This window comes from Cyprinodon tularosa, unplaced genomic scaffold, assembly GCF_016077235.1.
Source record: "Cyprinodon tularosa strain WSP-4 unplaced genomic scaffold, ASM1607723v1 ctg560, whole genome shotgun sequence".
In the NCBI taxonomy this organism is placed as follows: domain Eukaryota; kingdom Metazoa; phylum Chordata; class Actinopteri; order Cyprinodontiformes; family Cyprinodontidae; genus Cyprinodon; species Cyprinodon tularosa.
In genome coordinates, this window is record NW_024039297.1 from 602,329 (window position 1) to 620,000 (window position 17,672).

Genomic DNA, 17,672 nt, shown 5'->3' on the forward strand with positions numbered 1-17,672 from the left:
TTTAAAAGCCACAATAAACACATTCAATTAATTTTAATGCCAATTAAGGCCTTAATTAAAGAAATTATCATTTTTAATGACCTGCGGAAACCCTGTAGAAACAAAGTCCAGAGGATTGATTTTTATTTTTTTGTAATGATCTCATATTGATGGAGGAAGAGATAATCAATGGTTTAATGTCCATTTATTGGGTTGTTTTTATTGTAGCTCCAATTATTGTGCTGATTAGGCTTTTTAGTATTTAATCAGGTGAGATAAAAACAACAATATTAATAATAATAATCATAATATGTATGATGAGATAATATGTGTTTGGAAGGGATATTATTTCAGCTTTAGATTAGTGTTAGATTGATAGAAGAGGAAGATATAATCTTAATATCTGGCAGCTGGTTTTGGATCATATTCCTCATTCTCAGATGGATCCTGATAGCCGCTCAGTTTGTTAGCATGCCACCCGTTCCTTCATAGACAGGAAGTACTATCCTAACGTGTAAATGATAATCAGTGCAGTGAAACCGTTTGTTGGAGCCTATTAAGAATTAGATTAATTTATTTTTTGCTAAATTATTAATGTTAAAGCTCTAAGGTTGTGTGAATGGTAGAGCTATTGTTTATTTGTTTCTGTATTGGTTTTGCTTTGACCCTCTTCCTGGTCAGTCCGCCTCCTGCTGAGATTAACAAGTAGAAGCAGCTGATGAGGCGGATCTGATTGTTTTTTCACACACATCACTTAACTTTATATTTGAATTTTTTGTAAGTCAACTCTGAGAATATTTCTGTTATTTTTTATAAGTAAAGAAAACACCCCTATTTTGAAACAAGAAAATTATCCACGAGTGCTTTTTGTTTTGTGAGTCGAAAAACCTCCTCCTAAGACTAATCTGGCATTTTTTGATATTTTGGGAAACTATTTTGATGCATTTATTAAATATATGTATGCTTTATACTCCGGTGTATGATTTATGTATGTTGCACTTTGAAAACGTAATAAACCTTTATGAAAAAAAGAAAGAAGTTTGAATGAGAGCTGAGGAAAATAGGAACATTAATGGAAAAGAAGGAAAAAAATCTACTTCAAGTAAAACAGAGATCAGGTAGAGAGAAAAGAAGAAGGAGGGGGAAGAAAGGCGCTAATAAACATTATCTATTGATTAATTTCATACATTTTAGGAAACAGAAGCGCTGCATTCCTGGATTTTACAGTAGATTTTTTTTGTTTAAATATTAACAAATATGTAAAAATGAATGAAAGCATCACTGTTCCTGTGTCCTATTTTCATTTTGATGAAATGTATGTATTTTTGTCTTTAAATTTTTCCTGATTGGATTCAGGAATCTGGTCACTTTATTCATATCTGCATCGTTAAAGCAGAGTCATGGCTGCTGGGAAGATGTGACCTGGAATCATTCTGACTATTGCTGATCATGGGTGTCACATGGTACCTTTGGGAAGCTGTTGCTGCGCTCTCCTTCCTCCTGCAGCAGCTCTCTGTAGGTGTCCAGGTACCTGAAGGCCATGTTCAACACGGCCTGCTTCCTCTCTGCTGCGCTCATCTGCGCCTCTCCATCTCTCCGCTCGCCGCCTCCTCCATCCGCCTCCAAGGTGAATCTGGTGTAGCGTTAAGGCGGAAACACGGCTGGAGCTCCATTCTGAAGCTCAGACCAGTTTAAACCCAGAGCATTTCCATATAAACCTGCATCCCTGCTCTGTGTTCCAGCAGGAGGAGCGTCTTTCAGCTCAGAGAGAGACGCCACCATGATGACCCACATTACACTGCAGACTCTCCTCCAGCTGCCTCTCTGTGCTCCTTCCTCTCTGCCTGATGAGACGCGTTTTTCTGCTCTACGTTTGAACAATGCTGACAGTTTCAGCTACATTTCCTGTGCAGCTCAGATATTCTTGGCTTGCAATAATCTGGTCTGCGCTGTTTAATCTGCATGGAGACGGATGCACGTGTTTGCATGAGGGATCCTGAAAGTGTCCTTTTCAGCTGATGTTCATCCATCTTTATAACACAACAAAAGAAGATTATTTCTGTCCATTTCTTTCACTCCAAACGCCCACATCCCGCTCTTCCTCTCCATCTCCCTGTGGGGGAGGATTCACGCCGACTGATGGAGAAAACTAGCGGTTTTCATCCCAGCGCAGATGTGAACTAAGAGCTTATCAACAGTTTTTAAAGTCAAAGGAACCGAGAGGGAAAAAAGCAGGGAAACAGCGGAGATGATTCAGACTCTCATGGAAGCAAATTGTTACCATATTTCAAATGAAAAAGCATTTCCAGAAATGCTTTTTCATTTTAAGAAAGTGGCTGCATTATTTGAATCATAAATGAAATTAGTAATCAATCATCCTATTTGCATTTTATTCTTTAAGGCTGCACATTTTAATGCCATAATCAAGGAGAAAACACAGCGGGCATTGCTTTTTCTTTTTCATGGTCTGCCAGCAAAGTAGGCTACTGTCCATAACTGAAAAAATAAAAAGCAGCCGCTCTTCCTCGGGTCCTTGCTGACCGGGCTACCCATCTTGTATAGTCAAACAATGCAGCATATAAAAAAAAAATAATAATAATAATTAAAAAAACATTAAAAAAAAAATTAAAAAGAATAAAAAAAACAATGCAGCATTTCTTGAAATGCTTTTTAAAAGTTTACATTTCAAATTGAATTTTGGTATTTATTTGCTGGGCTACATTTTGAAAAAAATGAATCTCAAATGTCTTTTTCATTTTAATTAAGTAAAAGGATGAGCAGTCTAGAAGAAGAAAATTAAAATGCAAAAAGGATGATTGATGAGTCATACAATGTTAGCCTGGGTGCCATTCCGAACTTAGTCCCGCCCACAAGGTTTGAGGTCGGGAAGTTCGGTCTGGCATTGCTCCATAGTAGCGCGAATATGATCGCCCACTCTCTGGTGATCCAATCAAATTGTCAGGGCGGGCTTTATACGATGATGGACAGATGATCAACAGTAACGTAATCAACCACGTCACCAAAGCACGCTTGGGAGACAACAACAATGGCTGCCGCTGGAGAGTTTAGGTGAGTAGATTCTGCTATTAGGTCTGTTCTAGAAGATATCGACAGCAAATTAATTTTAAAAGAGGAACAGAGAAACGCGATCAAGGCTCATCATCTTATTCTAGACGTGCAACTTCATGCTTTGATTTTTGTTGACAACAACTATGCCTCGCTTAACATACGTCACGCACTCCGTTGCTCTTATTGGTTGTAGGTCTATCCAATTGAGTGCAGAGGCATTTTTTTTCCTGATTCGTTCGAAACACGCCCCATAATCACAGCTCTATGGAGCAGCATCAGACTCATATTCTGACTAGAATTGAGGAGGACTACGTCAGGCTAATACAATGCAGCCACATTCTTAAAATTAAAAAGCATTTCTGGAAATGCTTTTTCATTTGAAATATGGTAACAATTTGCTTCCATAGCCTCTTGGTGTTAAACTTCACTGTTCTGTGACTTTTGGAGCAGGAATGAATGAGAAACAGGCAGGATGAGAATCAGCTGCTCATCATCTGGGAAGCTTTAGATTTCCACCTGCAGATCTGATCAGCTTCCAGGGTCCGCATTAAAAATGTGGGCTGACCGGTCGGCCGCCTTTCTGTTCCAGCCTGAGTCATTAGTTAGGCGTAGCTGATGAACACAAAGCGCTGGAGGCTGTAGAGCCTCAGGGAAGGTTGGTAGATGCCGAACATACCGACGCTCGGCACGGTCTCCTTTAACATCAGTCCCATCATGTTCCTGGATCTGCGTATAGTTTCATTAAATGAAGGAAGGGCAGCGAGAAAACTTCCAGCGTGGGTTTAAACCAGGGCTTAACTAATCAGAGTACTGGGGATTAATTGATCATTGAAATAATCGTCAACTAATTTAGTAATTAATTAATCATTAACTGGAGAGCAGAGACACTAAAACATGTCTTTAACTGAGTTACCTTGAGCAGAATTATACAAAAATTAAAAAAAAAAACGTTTTGCATTTAATATAAAGAAACATTTTCATCTGTCAATCTGCTCTTTCCAGAGCTCCTCAAGTGGAAAACTTTTAGTTTAACCTGATTTCATTTTGTAAAAAGTCCTTTTTAAAGGGGTCATAGAAAGAAACCCAGTTTCCATTGTTTCCATGGATGAATAACGATGGTTCAGTGGGTGAAACGGACGTTCAGAGAAGTTCAAACCCCATCAACTCCTCCTTTGATCTCTGCAAATCAAACTTCCGTCATGAAACGGGCGAATCCAAACGAAGCACCGAGTCGACGTAAACTCGGGGATGTTGCCTTATTTTGTTCTGCCCCGAAATTAGCATCCAGACCAGCCGATTGGTTCACGGCCCAGGAACATGAATAGAGGTTCAGGGATCCCTGCAAAGTTTGATGCTCAGCTGTTCGTTTGCTCGAAGCATTTTACCGAAGACAGCTTTAAAAATCTTCAACCGCAGCAGGAAGTATGATTCTGTGGCTAAGCTGCTGATAGCAATGCTAGCATATCTATGGACCGGACCCCAAAGGGGGGCGGAGCAACCAAACCCGACCCGGTGACTGTACGCTTCCCCTGCCTGCCCGTTAAGGCAGGGGGGGGGGGAACGCGGGGCCGCCGTTGTCCAAGCTACCGTCACCGGGTCGGGTTCAGTAGCTCCATCCCCCGCTGGTTCCCTGTTTCGACGAAATGCTGCACTGTAGGCGACCAAAATCTCGAACAATTTTCAAATCCCCCCCCCCCGGAATTTTTTTTTTAGGTATGAAAAGTAGGACATGTCTGGGAAAAAGAGGCCGTCTGTTTCAGTAAGATGTTTCAGTGAGTGAGTGCTTGTTGCTATGATGCGTCTTTGCTCAGCAGCTTCCCTCGTTGTAAACCAACCAATCAGAGCACAGCTCATCTAAATAATAATGATCAAACCATAAAAGGAAGAAAAGCTGTGGTTTCATTCTAGGGCTTTTAACCAGGCTGCATTAGGGCTCATAGAACAGCTTATATGCCATTTTCAGCCCAACCAATGTTACACACCCTATTAGAGACCTGAAGGACCAGATACCCGATAGAATCATTCTATCACCCTATTAGAGACCTGAAGGACCGGATACCCGATAGAATCATTCTATCACCCTATTAGAGACTTGAAGGACCAGATACCCGATAGAATCATTCTATCACCCTATTAGAGACCTGAAGGACCAGATACCCTATAGAATCATTCTATCACCCTATTAGAGACCTGAAGGACCAGATACCCGATAGAATCATTCTATCACCCTATTAGAGACCTGAAGGACCGGATACCCGATAGAATCATTCTATCACCCTATTAGAGACTTGAAGGACCAGATACCCTATAGAATCATTCTATCACCCTATTAGAGACCTGAAGGACCAGATACCCGATAGAATCATTCTATCACCCTATTAGAGACCTGAAGGACCGGATACCCGATAGAATCATTCTATCACCCTATTAGAGACCTGAAGGACCAGATACCCTATAGAATCATTCTATCACCCTATTAGAGACCTGAAGGACCAGATACCCGATAGAATCATTCTATCACCCTATTAGAGACCTGAAGGACCAGATACCCTATAGAATCATTCTATCACCCTATTAGAGACCCGAAGGACCAGATACCCTATAGAATCATTCTATCACCCTATTGGAGACCCGAAGGACCAGATACCCTATAGAATCATTCTATCACCCTATTGGAGACCTGAAGGACCAGATACCCTATAGAATCATTCTATCACCCTATTGGAGACCTGAAGGACCAGATACCCTATAGAATCATTCTATCACCCTATTGGAGACCTGAAGGACCAGATACCCTATAGAATCATTCTATCACCCTATTAGAGACCTGAAGGACCAGATGCCCTATAGAATCATTCTATCACCCTATTAGAGACCTGAAGGACCAGATACCCTATAGAATCATTCTATCACCCTATTAGAGACCTGAAGGACCAGATACCCTATAGACTCATTCTATCACCCTATTAGAGACCTGAAGGACCAGATACCCTATAGAATCATTCTATCACCCTATTAGAGACCTGAAGGACCAGATACCCTATAGAATCATTCTATCACCCTATTAGAGACCTGAAGGACCAGATACCCTATAGAATCATTCTATCACCCTATTGGAGACCCGAAGGACCAGATACCCGATAGAATCATTCTATCACCCTATTGGAGACCTGAAGGACCAGATACCCTATAGAATCATTCTATCACCCTATTGGAGACCTGAAGGACCAGATACCCTATAGAATCATTCTATCACCCTATTGGAGACCTGAAGGACCAGATACCCTATAGAATCATTCTATCACCCTATTGGAGACCTGAAGGACCAGATACCCTATAGAATCATTCTATCACCCTATTGGAGACCTGAAGGACCAGATGCCCTATAGAATCATTATATCACCCTATTAGAGACCTGAAGGACCAGATGCCCTATAGAATCATTCTATCACCCTATTAGAGACCTGAAGGACCAGATACCCTATAGAATCATTCTATCACCCTATTAGAGACCTGAAGGACCAGATACCCTATAGAATCATTCTATCACCCTATTAGAGACCTGAAGGACCAGATACCCTATAGAATCATTCTATCACCCTATTAGAGACCTGAAGCACCAGATACCCTATAGAATCATTCTATCATCCCAGATAGAATCATTCTATGAACCCTTTAAGGAACCTTTGGCTATCCAATTATTTATCGCAAAAAAGAATCCTCTGATTAAACACTTTGCAAAATGATTGTTAGTTGCACTGATCATCCTGCTCCTACAGAACCTCTCCATCGGACCGGGCTCAGGCTCCTCCCCCTCAGTGAGGTGACGTTCCACGTCTCTACAGCCAGCAGCTGCATGCTCAGACCTGGTCATCGAGGCACCCTGAATGGACGCCACCCAGTCCTCCCTGCACCTGAACCCTGCGGATCCCTCTGCTGGAGGTGGATCCTCTAGAGGTCGGGCCCACTGTTGGAGCTGCGCCCCGACCCCAGGCCTGGCTCCATGTTGGGGCCCTGGCTGCTCCATGTTTGTCAATGTCATGGACCTTGATTTAACTCTCTCCATGAAGGTCTTCTGTGCTGCTCGTAGTCCAGGGGTGGCCAATTCCAGTTCCTGGGGGCCGCTATCCTGCAAGGTTTAGATCCATCCTTGGTCCGACACACCTGAATAAAATTGCTGAGTAACCTCCTAAGAATGCATTCAGTTCCGCCAGTGTCTCAATCAGCTAATTATTTGAATCAGGTGCGTCGAACCAAAGGCACTTTTAAAAGTTGCAGGATACCGGCCCTCAGGAACTGGAATTGCCCGCCTCTGACCCGTCTAACCCGTCGCCTACGAACATTTTGCTATGGGAGACGCTACCAGGGGCATAATGCCCCAGATATCATACCTCCTAGGATCATCTGGGGACGCAAACAACCCCAAAATGTTAAGGTAGTTAGTGCATATTATCTAATTATTGTTTTTTTTATTTGGCAAATCATTTTATTTACCTGCTCAAATTAAGGGCAGGTAAATAAACCTATTTTAAGAATGCCCAGTGCAGTGTGTCTGGTTTCCTTCAGGGAGGCTCTGGGATCCGGATCAGATACCTTCTGAACATCTCCCAGCATCTGAAGTTTGCTCTTTAAACCTGCTATGATTGAAGACAAATCAAAGTGTAACAGAGGTTCTGTCACAGCGAAGGGCGTTCAGGATCAGGCTCCGAGGAGGAATGTTCCCTTCTCACTCCTCTGGAACAAAACAAATGGAGAGAAGGTGGGGCAGGACAACCTGGCAGCGTCAGCCTGCAGGCAAGGAGGAGGGAAAACACGCCCTGCAGCCGTTAACACCCTCAGAATCAAACCAGAAGCTCGTCCCTCATTCCGCTCGCACTGAGCACACCCATGCGTGAACCTGGGTGTGCGCACGTGGCGCCGCAGCGCCATGAGCGCTTTGGTTCAGTCAGAGCATGTGGAGGAGAAGGATACTGCTGCAGCAGGACCTGCTGGAGCCTGTCCGCCGTCAGGAAGATGGGATGTGTCAACATGAAGTCATCCAGCAGGGTTTCTGCACACAAACACAGAAAGGTTAAATGTACACAGTGTACCTGAAGGCAGCATCAGCATTTCAAACATTTCAGCCCCGAAGTCAGAGAGAAAAACTGCATTCAGACATGCAGAGAGCTTCTAGAGAGCAGCTGCAAATAGAGGAGGGTTCTAACAGAACCTGAGCTGGATGGTTCTGATCCAGAACCGGGCTCTGATTATACGTTCAGCCTGCAGAGAGGCGGCTGTAATTTACAGCAGCAAACCTGTGGTCAGAGTGACTGAAATACACGCTGCTCCCTGTGTGTGAGAGCAGGAGCCATGCTGCAGTGGGCGGGTCCAGCCCAGGCCCACCTCTCTGCAGGCAGTTACCATGGAAACAACACGGTGCCAACAGCGAGAGGATGGAGATGGAAATGTGAGAGAAGAAGAAGAAACTGATAAAAAAAAAAAGAGAAAGAAATCATGAGTGTCTTCTACAGGAAACCGGATCAGAACCGATCTGCCACAGCAATTCGGCCCGGTTCTGTCTGACAGGTTCTGGTCGTCTTATTGCAGGGAAGATAAAACATTTAGAACCGTCGATCCAGACAGGAGGATTTCTATCAAACCGAGTCCAAAGGGAAACCGATACGGACCTGATCGGTACTGATCCGGTTCGGCTCAGAGGCAAAAACAACAAAGGACCCAGTTCATTCAGTCAGAACTTTCTCTGGAAGCAGTCTGGTCCGAAACCCAGAACTCCAAACCAGGAAAACATAAGACAGGAAATGAATCTGAACCAGAACTGATTCAGGATTCGGTCTGAAAGGTTCTAAAAGAACCAAAACCCGGTCTACCAGCTAAAAGTAGGACCCAGTTAGACCATCAGTCCATTCGAACCAGAACCATTTCCTGCAGAGAAAAAATAGATAAACTGAAGAACTTTAGTCTGGAAATGTCTCAATGAACCAAAGTCAGTCCAGAACTGGACTAAAGCCAGACCTACGGTTCTAACCCAGTTCTAACAGTCTATTCTGAACAAATGGCTCAAACAAGGTCCGATGGGAACCAGGAGACCCAACATGGTCCGGAAATTAAGGTCTGGAGTTTTCACCAAGGCAGAACCAGCTGGGGTCAACCAGGATGGTCCTGCCTGGACCTGCCATGTTCCAGGTCCAGGACCTGATCCTATCCGGTTCTGGTCCTGCCCGGACCTGCCATGTTCCAGGTCCAGGATTTGATCCTATCCGGTTCTGGTCCTGCCCGGACCTGCCATGTTCCAGGTCCGGGACTTGATCCTAATCCGGACCTGGTCCTGCCAGGACCTGCCATGTTCCAGGTCCGGGATTTGATCCTATCCGGTTCTGGTCCTGCCAGGACCTGCCATGTTCCAGGTCCGGGACTTGATCCTATCCGGACCTGGTCCTGCCAGGACCTGCCATGTTCCAGGTCCGGGACTTGATCCTATCCGGACCTGGTCCTGCCAGGACCTGCCATGTTCCAGGTCCGGGACTTGATCCTATCCGGACCTGGTCCTGCCAGGACCTGCCATGTTCCAGGTCCGGGACTTGATCCTATCCGGTTCTGGTCCTGCACGGACCTGCCATGTTCCAGGTCCGGGACTTGAGCCTATCCGGTTCTGGTCCTGCCCGGACCTGCCATGTTCCAGGTCCGGGACCTGATCCTATCCGGTTCTGGTCCTTCTCGGACCTGCCATGTTCCAGGTCCGGGACCTGATCCTATCCGGTTCTGGTCCTGCCCAGACCTGCCATGTTCCATGTCCAGGACCAGAACCGGATAGGATCAAGTCCCGGACCTGGAACATGGCAGGTCCTGGCAGGACCAGAACCGGATAGGATCAGGTCCTGGACATGGAACATGGCAGGTCTGGGCAGGACCAGAACCGGATAGGATCAGGTCCCGGACCTGGAACATGGCAGGTCCGAGCAGGACCAGGTCCGGATAGGATCAAGTCCCGGACCTGGTCCTGCCAGGACCTGCCATGTTCCAGGTCCGGGACTTGATCCTATCCGGACCTGGTCCTGCCAGGACCTGCCATGTTCCAGGTCCGGGACTTGATCCTATCCGGACCTGGTCCTGCCAGGACCTGCCATGTTCCAGGTCAGGGACTTGATCCTATCCGGTTCTGGTCCTGCCCGGACCTGCCATGTTCCAGGTCCGGGACCTGATCCTATCCGGTTCTGGTCCTGCTCGGACCTGCCATGTTCCAGGTCCCGGACCTGGAACAGGTCCGGGACCTGGCAGGACCAGGTCCGGATAGGATCAAATCCTATCCGGTTCTGGTCCTGCTGGGCAGTGTTAGAATAACCGTCCTCCCAGCAGAGGCTGGCGTCTGGTTTCCAGCAGGTCGTCCTTCTGCGGGACAAAGCAGAGGGACGGTAGAGTCCGACCTCGGTACCGACCCGGTTCTATTCTGTGACAGCACATGATGATCCTCCATCCATCGCTCACGTGGAGCAGCTGGAGGTTTTCCCAGCTGCCGCGTTCTTCCTCCCACTCCTCCTTCTCTCCCGGCGTCTCTCAGAGAGCTGGTTGCCATGGGAACAAGAAGAGCCTCTTCTGTCTCTGCTCACACACAGCATGAAGGTCCATACGGTGGACGAAGAGGAGGAGGAGGAGTGGAGGTAAAAGCATGCAGAGAGGTAAACGAGTGGGAGCGCTTCTCTGAAGAAAACCTTCCTCCCACACGGATCCGCTCGTCTCCTCGCTTTGTGAAACGATTTGAAACCAAAGGAAGGTGTGAAGAACATCCAGACAGATTCAAACCCTCATTATGTCACCATCTGCTGCCAGGGATGGGGCTCCAGCTTCACGGGGAGGAATGAGGAGAAGATCATGGTCCAGTCAGGGATGAAAAGGTTCAAACGACCCCACATCCTGATCGCTCTGAGCTCCTGGGAAGCAGATCTGATGTTTTCAGACGTCTGACTCATTTTTCTCTCAGTGGGACAAAGGAAATCAGACCAGATCGAAGTGGGATAATAAAAAATGAGGATGTTGGAGCTTGGCCTGTTTTCCAGTGTAGTCCTGTTTCTCTGAATGTGACTAACTGGATGTGCTCTCTTCATCCTCTGACATGGGAGCTGGCTCGGAGCTCGTCTGCCTGGCTGTGTGTTTCCTGGACGGGGCTGGTTGACAGTTGCCTTTTGTATCTATGCTTCTTTTTCTACGTCTGCTTCTGTCTCCTTGAACCCCAGTCGGCCTCAGCAGATGGCCGCTCACACTGAGCCTGGTTCTGCTGGAGGTTTCTTTCTGTTCAAAGGGAGTTTTTCCTCTCCACTGTCGCTACAAGCATGCTTAGTGTGAGGGATTGCTGAAGAGTCAATGAGTCGATGCAATCAGCTGGTTTTCCTTAGATAGAAAACTTTGAATCAATCTGACTGGATGATCTGGTGACCTGCGATGACATGATGTGAATTCGAGCTATAGAAATAAACTGAATAGAATTGAAACATTCAAATGATTAAATCAAAATAAAAGTTAAAGTTTGCATATTTATGCTTGTGAAGAGATCCTGTTTAGTTTAGTAGAGTTCCATGTTTCTCATGAAGATTTCAGACTAAAACTTTCAGTTTACTGTTGACTAAAAAAAACCCAAACACTGAAACGTCTAATTAGAGCCTGAGAAGGAGGCTTAATTAGACTTCCTGGAGGCCGAACACACAAACATTCTCCTCCTCTGCGCTTTGTTTGTGTCTCTGGGAGAAGATCTGGATTTTCTGCCTGAACTGCTGCAGCTGAAAGCCAGCGGGTCCTCCTGGAAGCCGCCCTGTTTACCCTGCGCTTCATGCCGTGACACCGCCCCACCTGAGCACCTGCCTGGACACGCCCTCCCGCCAATCAGGCCCTTCGTTACGTAACATGTTGTAACAGGCTGTGTTTGCTTTCAGTTGACTGGAGGGAAGCTGTCATGTTCCAGGTGTTTTCCAGGTGTTTTCCAGGCGTTTTCAAGGTCTATCATCTGTTCCCAGTTCTGAGCTGCAGGAAGTGATGTCATCGGAAAGTTTCCCCCCTGCAGCAGGTTTTGTTTCTGTCTGGATATAAAGCTTAAAAGTGGTTCAGTCAGAATGCAGGTCAGGGAGCCAATCAGAGCGCAGGGTGTCACTGAAAGAGGGCGGGGTCTCCGCCAGTAGAGACCTTTCCACCTTCAGCAGGTGAAACCTGCCTGGTGAGGAAGAACCTGCAGCTCAAACCGTCCAGACGCCCAAGATCCTCTGCAGATTCTGAGGAGGTTCTGGCTCCATCAGCTCACTGGACCCTTGGAGGAGGTCCAAACAGACGCCCATCAACGCAGCGACCCGTTTCCATTAGAACTCATCCAAACGGACGCCCATCAACGCAGCGACCCGTTTCCATCAGAACTCATCCAAACAGACGCCCATCAACGCAGCGACCCGTTTTTATCAGAACTCATCCAAACAGACGCCCATCAAGCAGCGACCCGTTTCCATCAGAACTCATCCAAACAGACGCCCATCAAGCAGCGACCCGTTTCCATCAGAACTCATCCAAACAGACGCCCATCAAGCAGCGACCCGTTTCCATCAGAACTCATCCAAACAGACGCCCATCAAGCAGCGACCCGTTTCCATCAGAACTCATCCAAACAGACGCCCATCAAGCAGCGACCCGTTTCCATCAGAACTCATCCAAACGGACGCCCATCAACGCAGCGACCCGTTTCCATCAGAACTCATCCAAACAGACGCCCATCAAGCAGCCACCCATTTCCATCAGGACTCATCCAAACAGACGCCCATCAAGCAGCGACCCGTTTCCATCAGAACTCATCCAAACAGACGCCCATCAACGCAGCGACCCGTTTCCATCAGAACTCATCCAAACAGACGCCCATCAAGCAGCAACCCGTTTCCATCACAACTCATCCACATGGACGCCCATCAACGCAGCGACCCGTTTCCATCAGAACTCATCCAAACAGACGCCCATCAAGCAGCGACCCGTTTCCATCACAACTCATCCACATGGACGCCCATCAACGCAGCGACCCGTTTCCATCAGAACTCATCCAAACGGACGCCCATCAACGCAGCGACCCGTTTCCATCAGAACTCATCCAAACAGACGCCCATCAACGCAGCGACCCGTTTCCATCAGAACTCATCCAAACAGACGCCCATCAACGCAGCGACCCGTTTCCATCAGAACTCATCCAAACAGACGCCCATCAACGCAGCGACCCGTTTTTATCAGAACTCATCCAAACAGACGCCCATCAAGCAGCGACCCGTTTTTATCAGAACTCATCCAAACAGACGCCCATCAAGCAGCGACCCGTTTCCATCAGAACTCATCCAAACAGACGCTCATCAACGCAGCGACCCGTTTCCATCAGAACTCATCCAAACAGACGCCCATCAACGCAGCGACCCGTTTCCATCAGAACTCATCCAAACGGACGCCCATCAACGCAGCGACCCGTTTCCATCAGAACTCATCCAAACAGACGCCCATCAACGCAGCGACCCGTTTCCATCAGAACTCATCCAAACAGACGCCCATCAACGCAGCGACCCGTTTTCATCAGAACTCATCCAAACAGACGCCCATCAACGCAGCGACCCGTTTCCATCACAACTCATCCAAACAGACGCCCATCAAGCAGCGACCCGTTTCCATCACAACTCATCCAAACAGACGCCCATCAACGCAGCGACCCGTTTCCATCACAACTCATCCAAACAGACGCCCATCAAGCAGCGACCCGTTTCCATCACAACTCATCCAAACAGACGCCCATCAACGCAGCGACCCGTTTCCATCACAACTCATCCAAACAGACGCCCATCAAGCAGCGACCCGTTTCCATCAGAACTCATCCAAACAGACGCCCATCAACGCAGCGACCCGTTTCCATCAGAACTCATCCAAACGGACGCCCATCAACGCAGCGACCCGTTTCCATCAGAACTCATCCAAACAGACGTCCATCAACGCAGCGACCCGTTTCCATCACAACTCATCCAAACAGACGCCCATCAAGCAGCGACCCGTTTCCATCAGAACTCATCCAAACAGACGTCCATCAACGCAGCGACCCGTTTTTATCAGAACTCATCCAAACAGACGCCCATCAACGCAGCGACCCGTTTCCATCACAACTCATCCAAACAGACGCCCATCAACGCAGCGACCCGTTTCCATCAGAACTCATCCAAACAGACGCCCATCAACGCAGCGACCCGTTTCCATCAGAACTCATCCAAACAGACGCCCATCAAGCAGCGACTCGTTTCCATCAGAACTCATCCAAACAGACGCCCATCAACGCAGCGACCCGTTTCCATCAGAACTCATCCAAACAGACGCCCATCAACGCAGCGACCCGTTTTCATCAGAACTCATCCAAACAGACGCCCATCAACGCAGCGACCCGTTTCCATCACAACTCATCCAAACAGACGCCCATCAACGCAGCGACCCGTTTCCATCAGAACTCATCCAAACAGACGCCCATCAAGCAGCGACCCGTTTCCATCAGAACTCATCCAAACAGACGCCCATCAAGCAGCGACCCGTTTCCATCAGAACTCATCCAAACAGACGCCCATCAACGCAGCGACCCCTTTCCATCAGAACTCATCCAAACAGACGCCCATCAACGCAGCGACCCGTTTCCATCAGAACTCATCCAAACAGACGCCCATCAACGCAGCGACCCGTTTCCATCAGAACTCATCCAAACAGACGCCCATCAACGCAGCGACCCGTTTTTATCAGAACTCATCCAAACAGACGCCCATCAAGCAGCGACCCGTTTCCATCAGAACTCATCCAAACAGACGCCCATCAAGCAGCGACCCGTTTCCATCAGAACTCATCCAAACAGACGCCCATCAACGCAGCGACCCGTTTCCATCAGAACTCATCCAAACAGACGCCCATCAACGCAGCGACCCGTTTCCATCAGAACTCATCCAAACAGACGTCCATCAACGCAGCGACCCGTTTCCATCAGAACTCATCCAAACAGACGCCCATCAACGCAGCGACCCGTTTCCATCAGAACTCATCCAAACGGACGCCCATCAACGCAGCGACCTGTTTCCATCAGAACTCATCCAAACAGACGTCCATCAACGCAGCGACCCGTTTCCATCACAACTCATCCAAACAGACGCCCATCAACGCAGCGACCCGTTTCCATCAGAACTCATCCAAACAGACGCCCATCAAGCAGCGACCCGTTTCCATCAGAACTCATCCAAACAGACGTCCATCAACGCAGCGACCCGTTTCCATCACAACTCATCCAAACAGACGCCCATCAACGCAGCGACCCGTTTCCATCAGAACTCATCCAAACAGACGTCCATCAACGCAGCGACCCGTTTCCATCACAACTCATCCAAACAGACGCCCATCAACGCAGCGACCCGTTTCCATCACAACTCATCCAAACAGACGCCCATCAAGCAGCGACCCGTTTCCATCACAACTCATCCAAACAGACGCCCATCAACGCAGCGACCCGTTTCCATCACAACTCATCCAAACAGACGCCCATCAAGCAGCGACCCGTTTCCATCAGAACTCATCCAAACAGACGCCCATCAACGCAGCGACCCGTTTCCATCAGAACTCATCCAAACAGACGCCCATCAACGCAGCGACCCGTTTTTATCAGAACTCATCCAAACAGACGCCCATCAAGCAGCGACCCGTTTCCATCAGAACTCATCCAAACAGACGCCCATCAACGCAGCGACCCGTTTCCATCAGAACTCATCCAAACAGACGCCCATCAAGCAGCGACCCGTTTCCATCAGAACTCATCCAAACAGACGCCCATCAAGCAGCGACCCGTTTCCATCAGAACTCATCCAAACAGACGCCCATCAACGCAGCGACCCGTTTCCATCAGAACTCATCCAAACAGACGCCCATCAACGCAGCGACCCGTTTCCATCAGAACTCATCCAAACGGACGCCCATCAACGCAGCGACCCGTTTCCATCAGAACTCATCCAAACAGACGTCCATCAACGCAGCGACCCGTTTCCATCACAACTCATCCAAACAGACGCCCATCAAGCAGCGACCCGTTTCCATCAGAACTCATCCAAACAGACGTCCATCAACGCAGCGACCCGTTTTTATCAGAACTCATCCAAACAGACGCCCATCAACGCAGCGACCCGTTTCCATCACAACTCATCCAAACAGACGCCCATCAACGCAGCGACCCGTTTCCATCAGAACTCATCCAAACAGACGCCCATCAACGCAGCGACCCGTTTCCATCAGAACTCATCCAAACAGACGCCCATCAAGCAGCGACTCGTTTCCATCAGAACTCATCCAAACAGACGCCCATCAACGCAGCGACCCGTTTCCATCAGAACTCATCCAAACAGACGCCCATCAACGCAGCGACCCGTTTTCATCAGAACTCATCCAAACAGACGCCCATCAACGCAGCGACCCGTTTCCATCACAACTCATCCAAACAGACGCCCATCAACGCAGCGACCCGTTTCCATCAGAACTCATCCAAACAGACGCCCATCAAGCAGCGACCCGTTTCCATCAGAACTCATCCAAACAGACGCCCATCAAGCAGCGACCCGTTTCCATCAGAACTCATCCAAACAGACGCCCATCAACGCAGCGACCCCTTTCCATCAGAACTCATCCAAACAGACGCCCATCAACGCAGCGACCCGTTTCCATCAGAACTCATCCAAACAGACGCCCATCAACGCAGCGACCCGTTTCCATCAGAACTCATCCAAACAGACGCCCATCAACGCAGCGACCCGTTTTTATCAGAACTCATCCAAACAGACGCCCATCAAGCAGCGACCCGTTTCCATCAGAACTCATCCAAACAGACGCCCATCAAGCAGCGACCCGTTTCCATCAGAACTCATCCAAACAGACGCCCATCAACGCAGCGACCCGTTTCCATCAGAACTCATCCAAACAGACGCCCATCAACGCAGCGACCCGTTTCCATCAGAACTCATCCAAACAGACGTCCATCAACGCAGCGACCCGTTTCCATCAGAACTCATCCAAACAGACGCCCATCAACGCAGCGACCCGTTTCCATCAGAACTCATCCAAACGGACGCCCATCAACGCAGCGACCTGTTTCCATCAGAACTCATCCAAACAGACGTCCATCAACGCAGCGACCCGTTTCCATCACAACTCATCCAAACAGACGCCCATCAACGCAGCGACCCGTTTCCATCAGAACTCATCCAAACAGACGCCCATCAAGCAGCGACCCGTTTCCATCAGAACTCATCCAAACAGACGTCCATCAACGCAGCGACCCGTTTCCATCACAACTCATCCAAACAGACGCCCATCAACGCAGCGACCCGTTTCCATCAGAACTCATCCAAACAGACGTCCATCAACGCAGCGACCCGTTTCCATCAGAACTCATCCAAACAGACGCCCATCAACGCAGCGACCCGTTTCCATCAGAACTCATCCAAACAGACGTCCATCAACGCAGCGACCCGTTTCCATCACAACTCATCCAAACAGACGTCCATCAACGCAGCGACCCGTTTCCATCAGAACTCATCCAAACAGACGTCCATCAACGCAGCGAC

At 48.2% G+C, this 17,672-nt stretch overlaps 1 protein-coding gene across 1 annotated transcript in view; it reads right to left on the bottom strand.

Annotated features, from left to right (window-relative positions):
- rapgefl1 (Rap guanine nucleotide exchange factor (GEF)-like 1) overlaps positions 1–17,672 on the bottom strand; it is a 43,108-nt gene that overhangs the window by 19,048 nt on the left and 6,388 nt on the right. Inside the window, exons 3-4 of the mRNA XM_038305689.1 lie at positions 8,020–8,098; positions 1,447–1,612 (exon numbers count right to left, since the gene is read on the bottom strand). Coding sequence (XP_038161617.1) covers positions 1,447–1,612; positions 8,020–8,098 — 245 coding nt within the window. The remainder of the gene's footprint in view (positions 1–1,446; positions 1,613–8,019; positions 8,099–17,672) is intronic.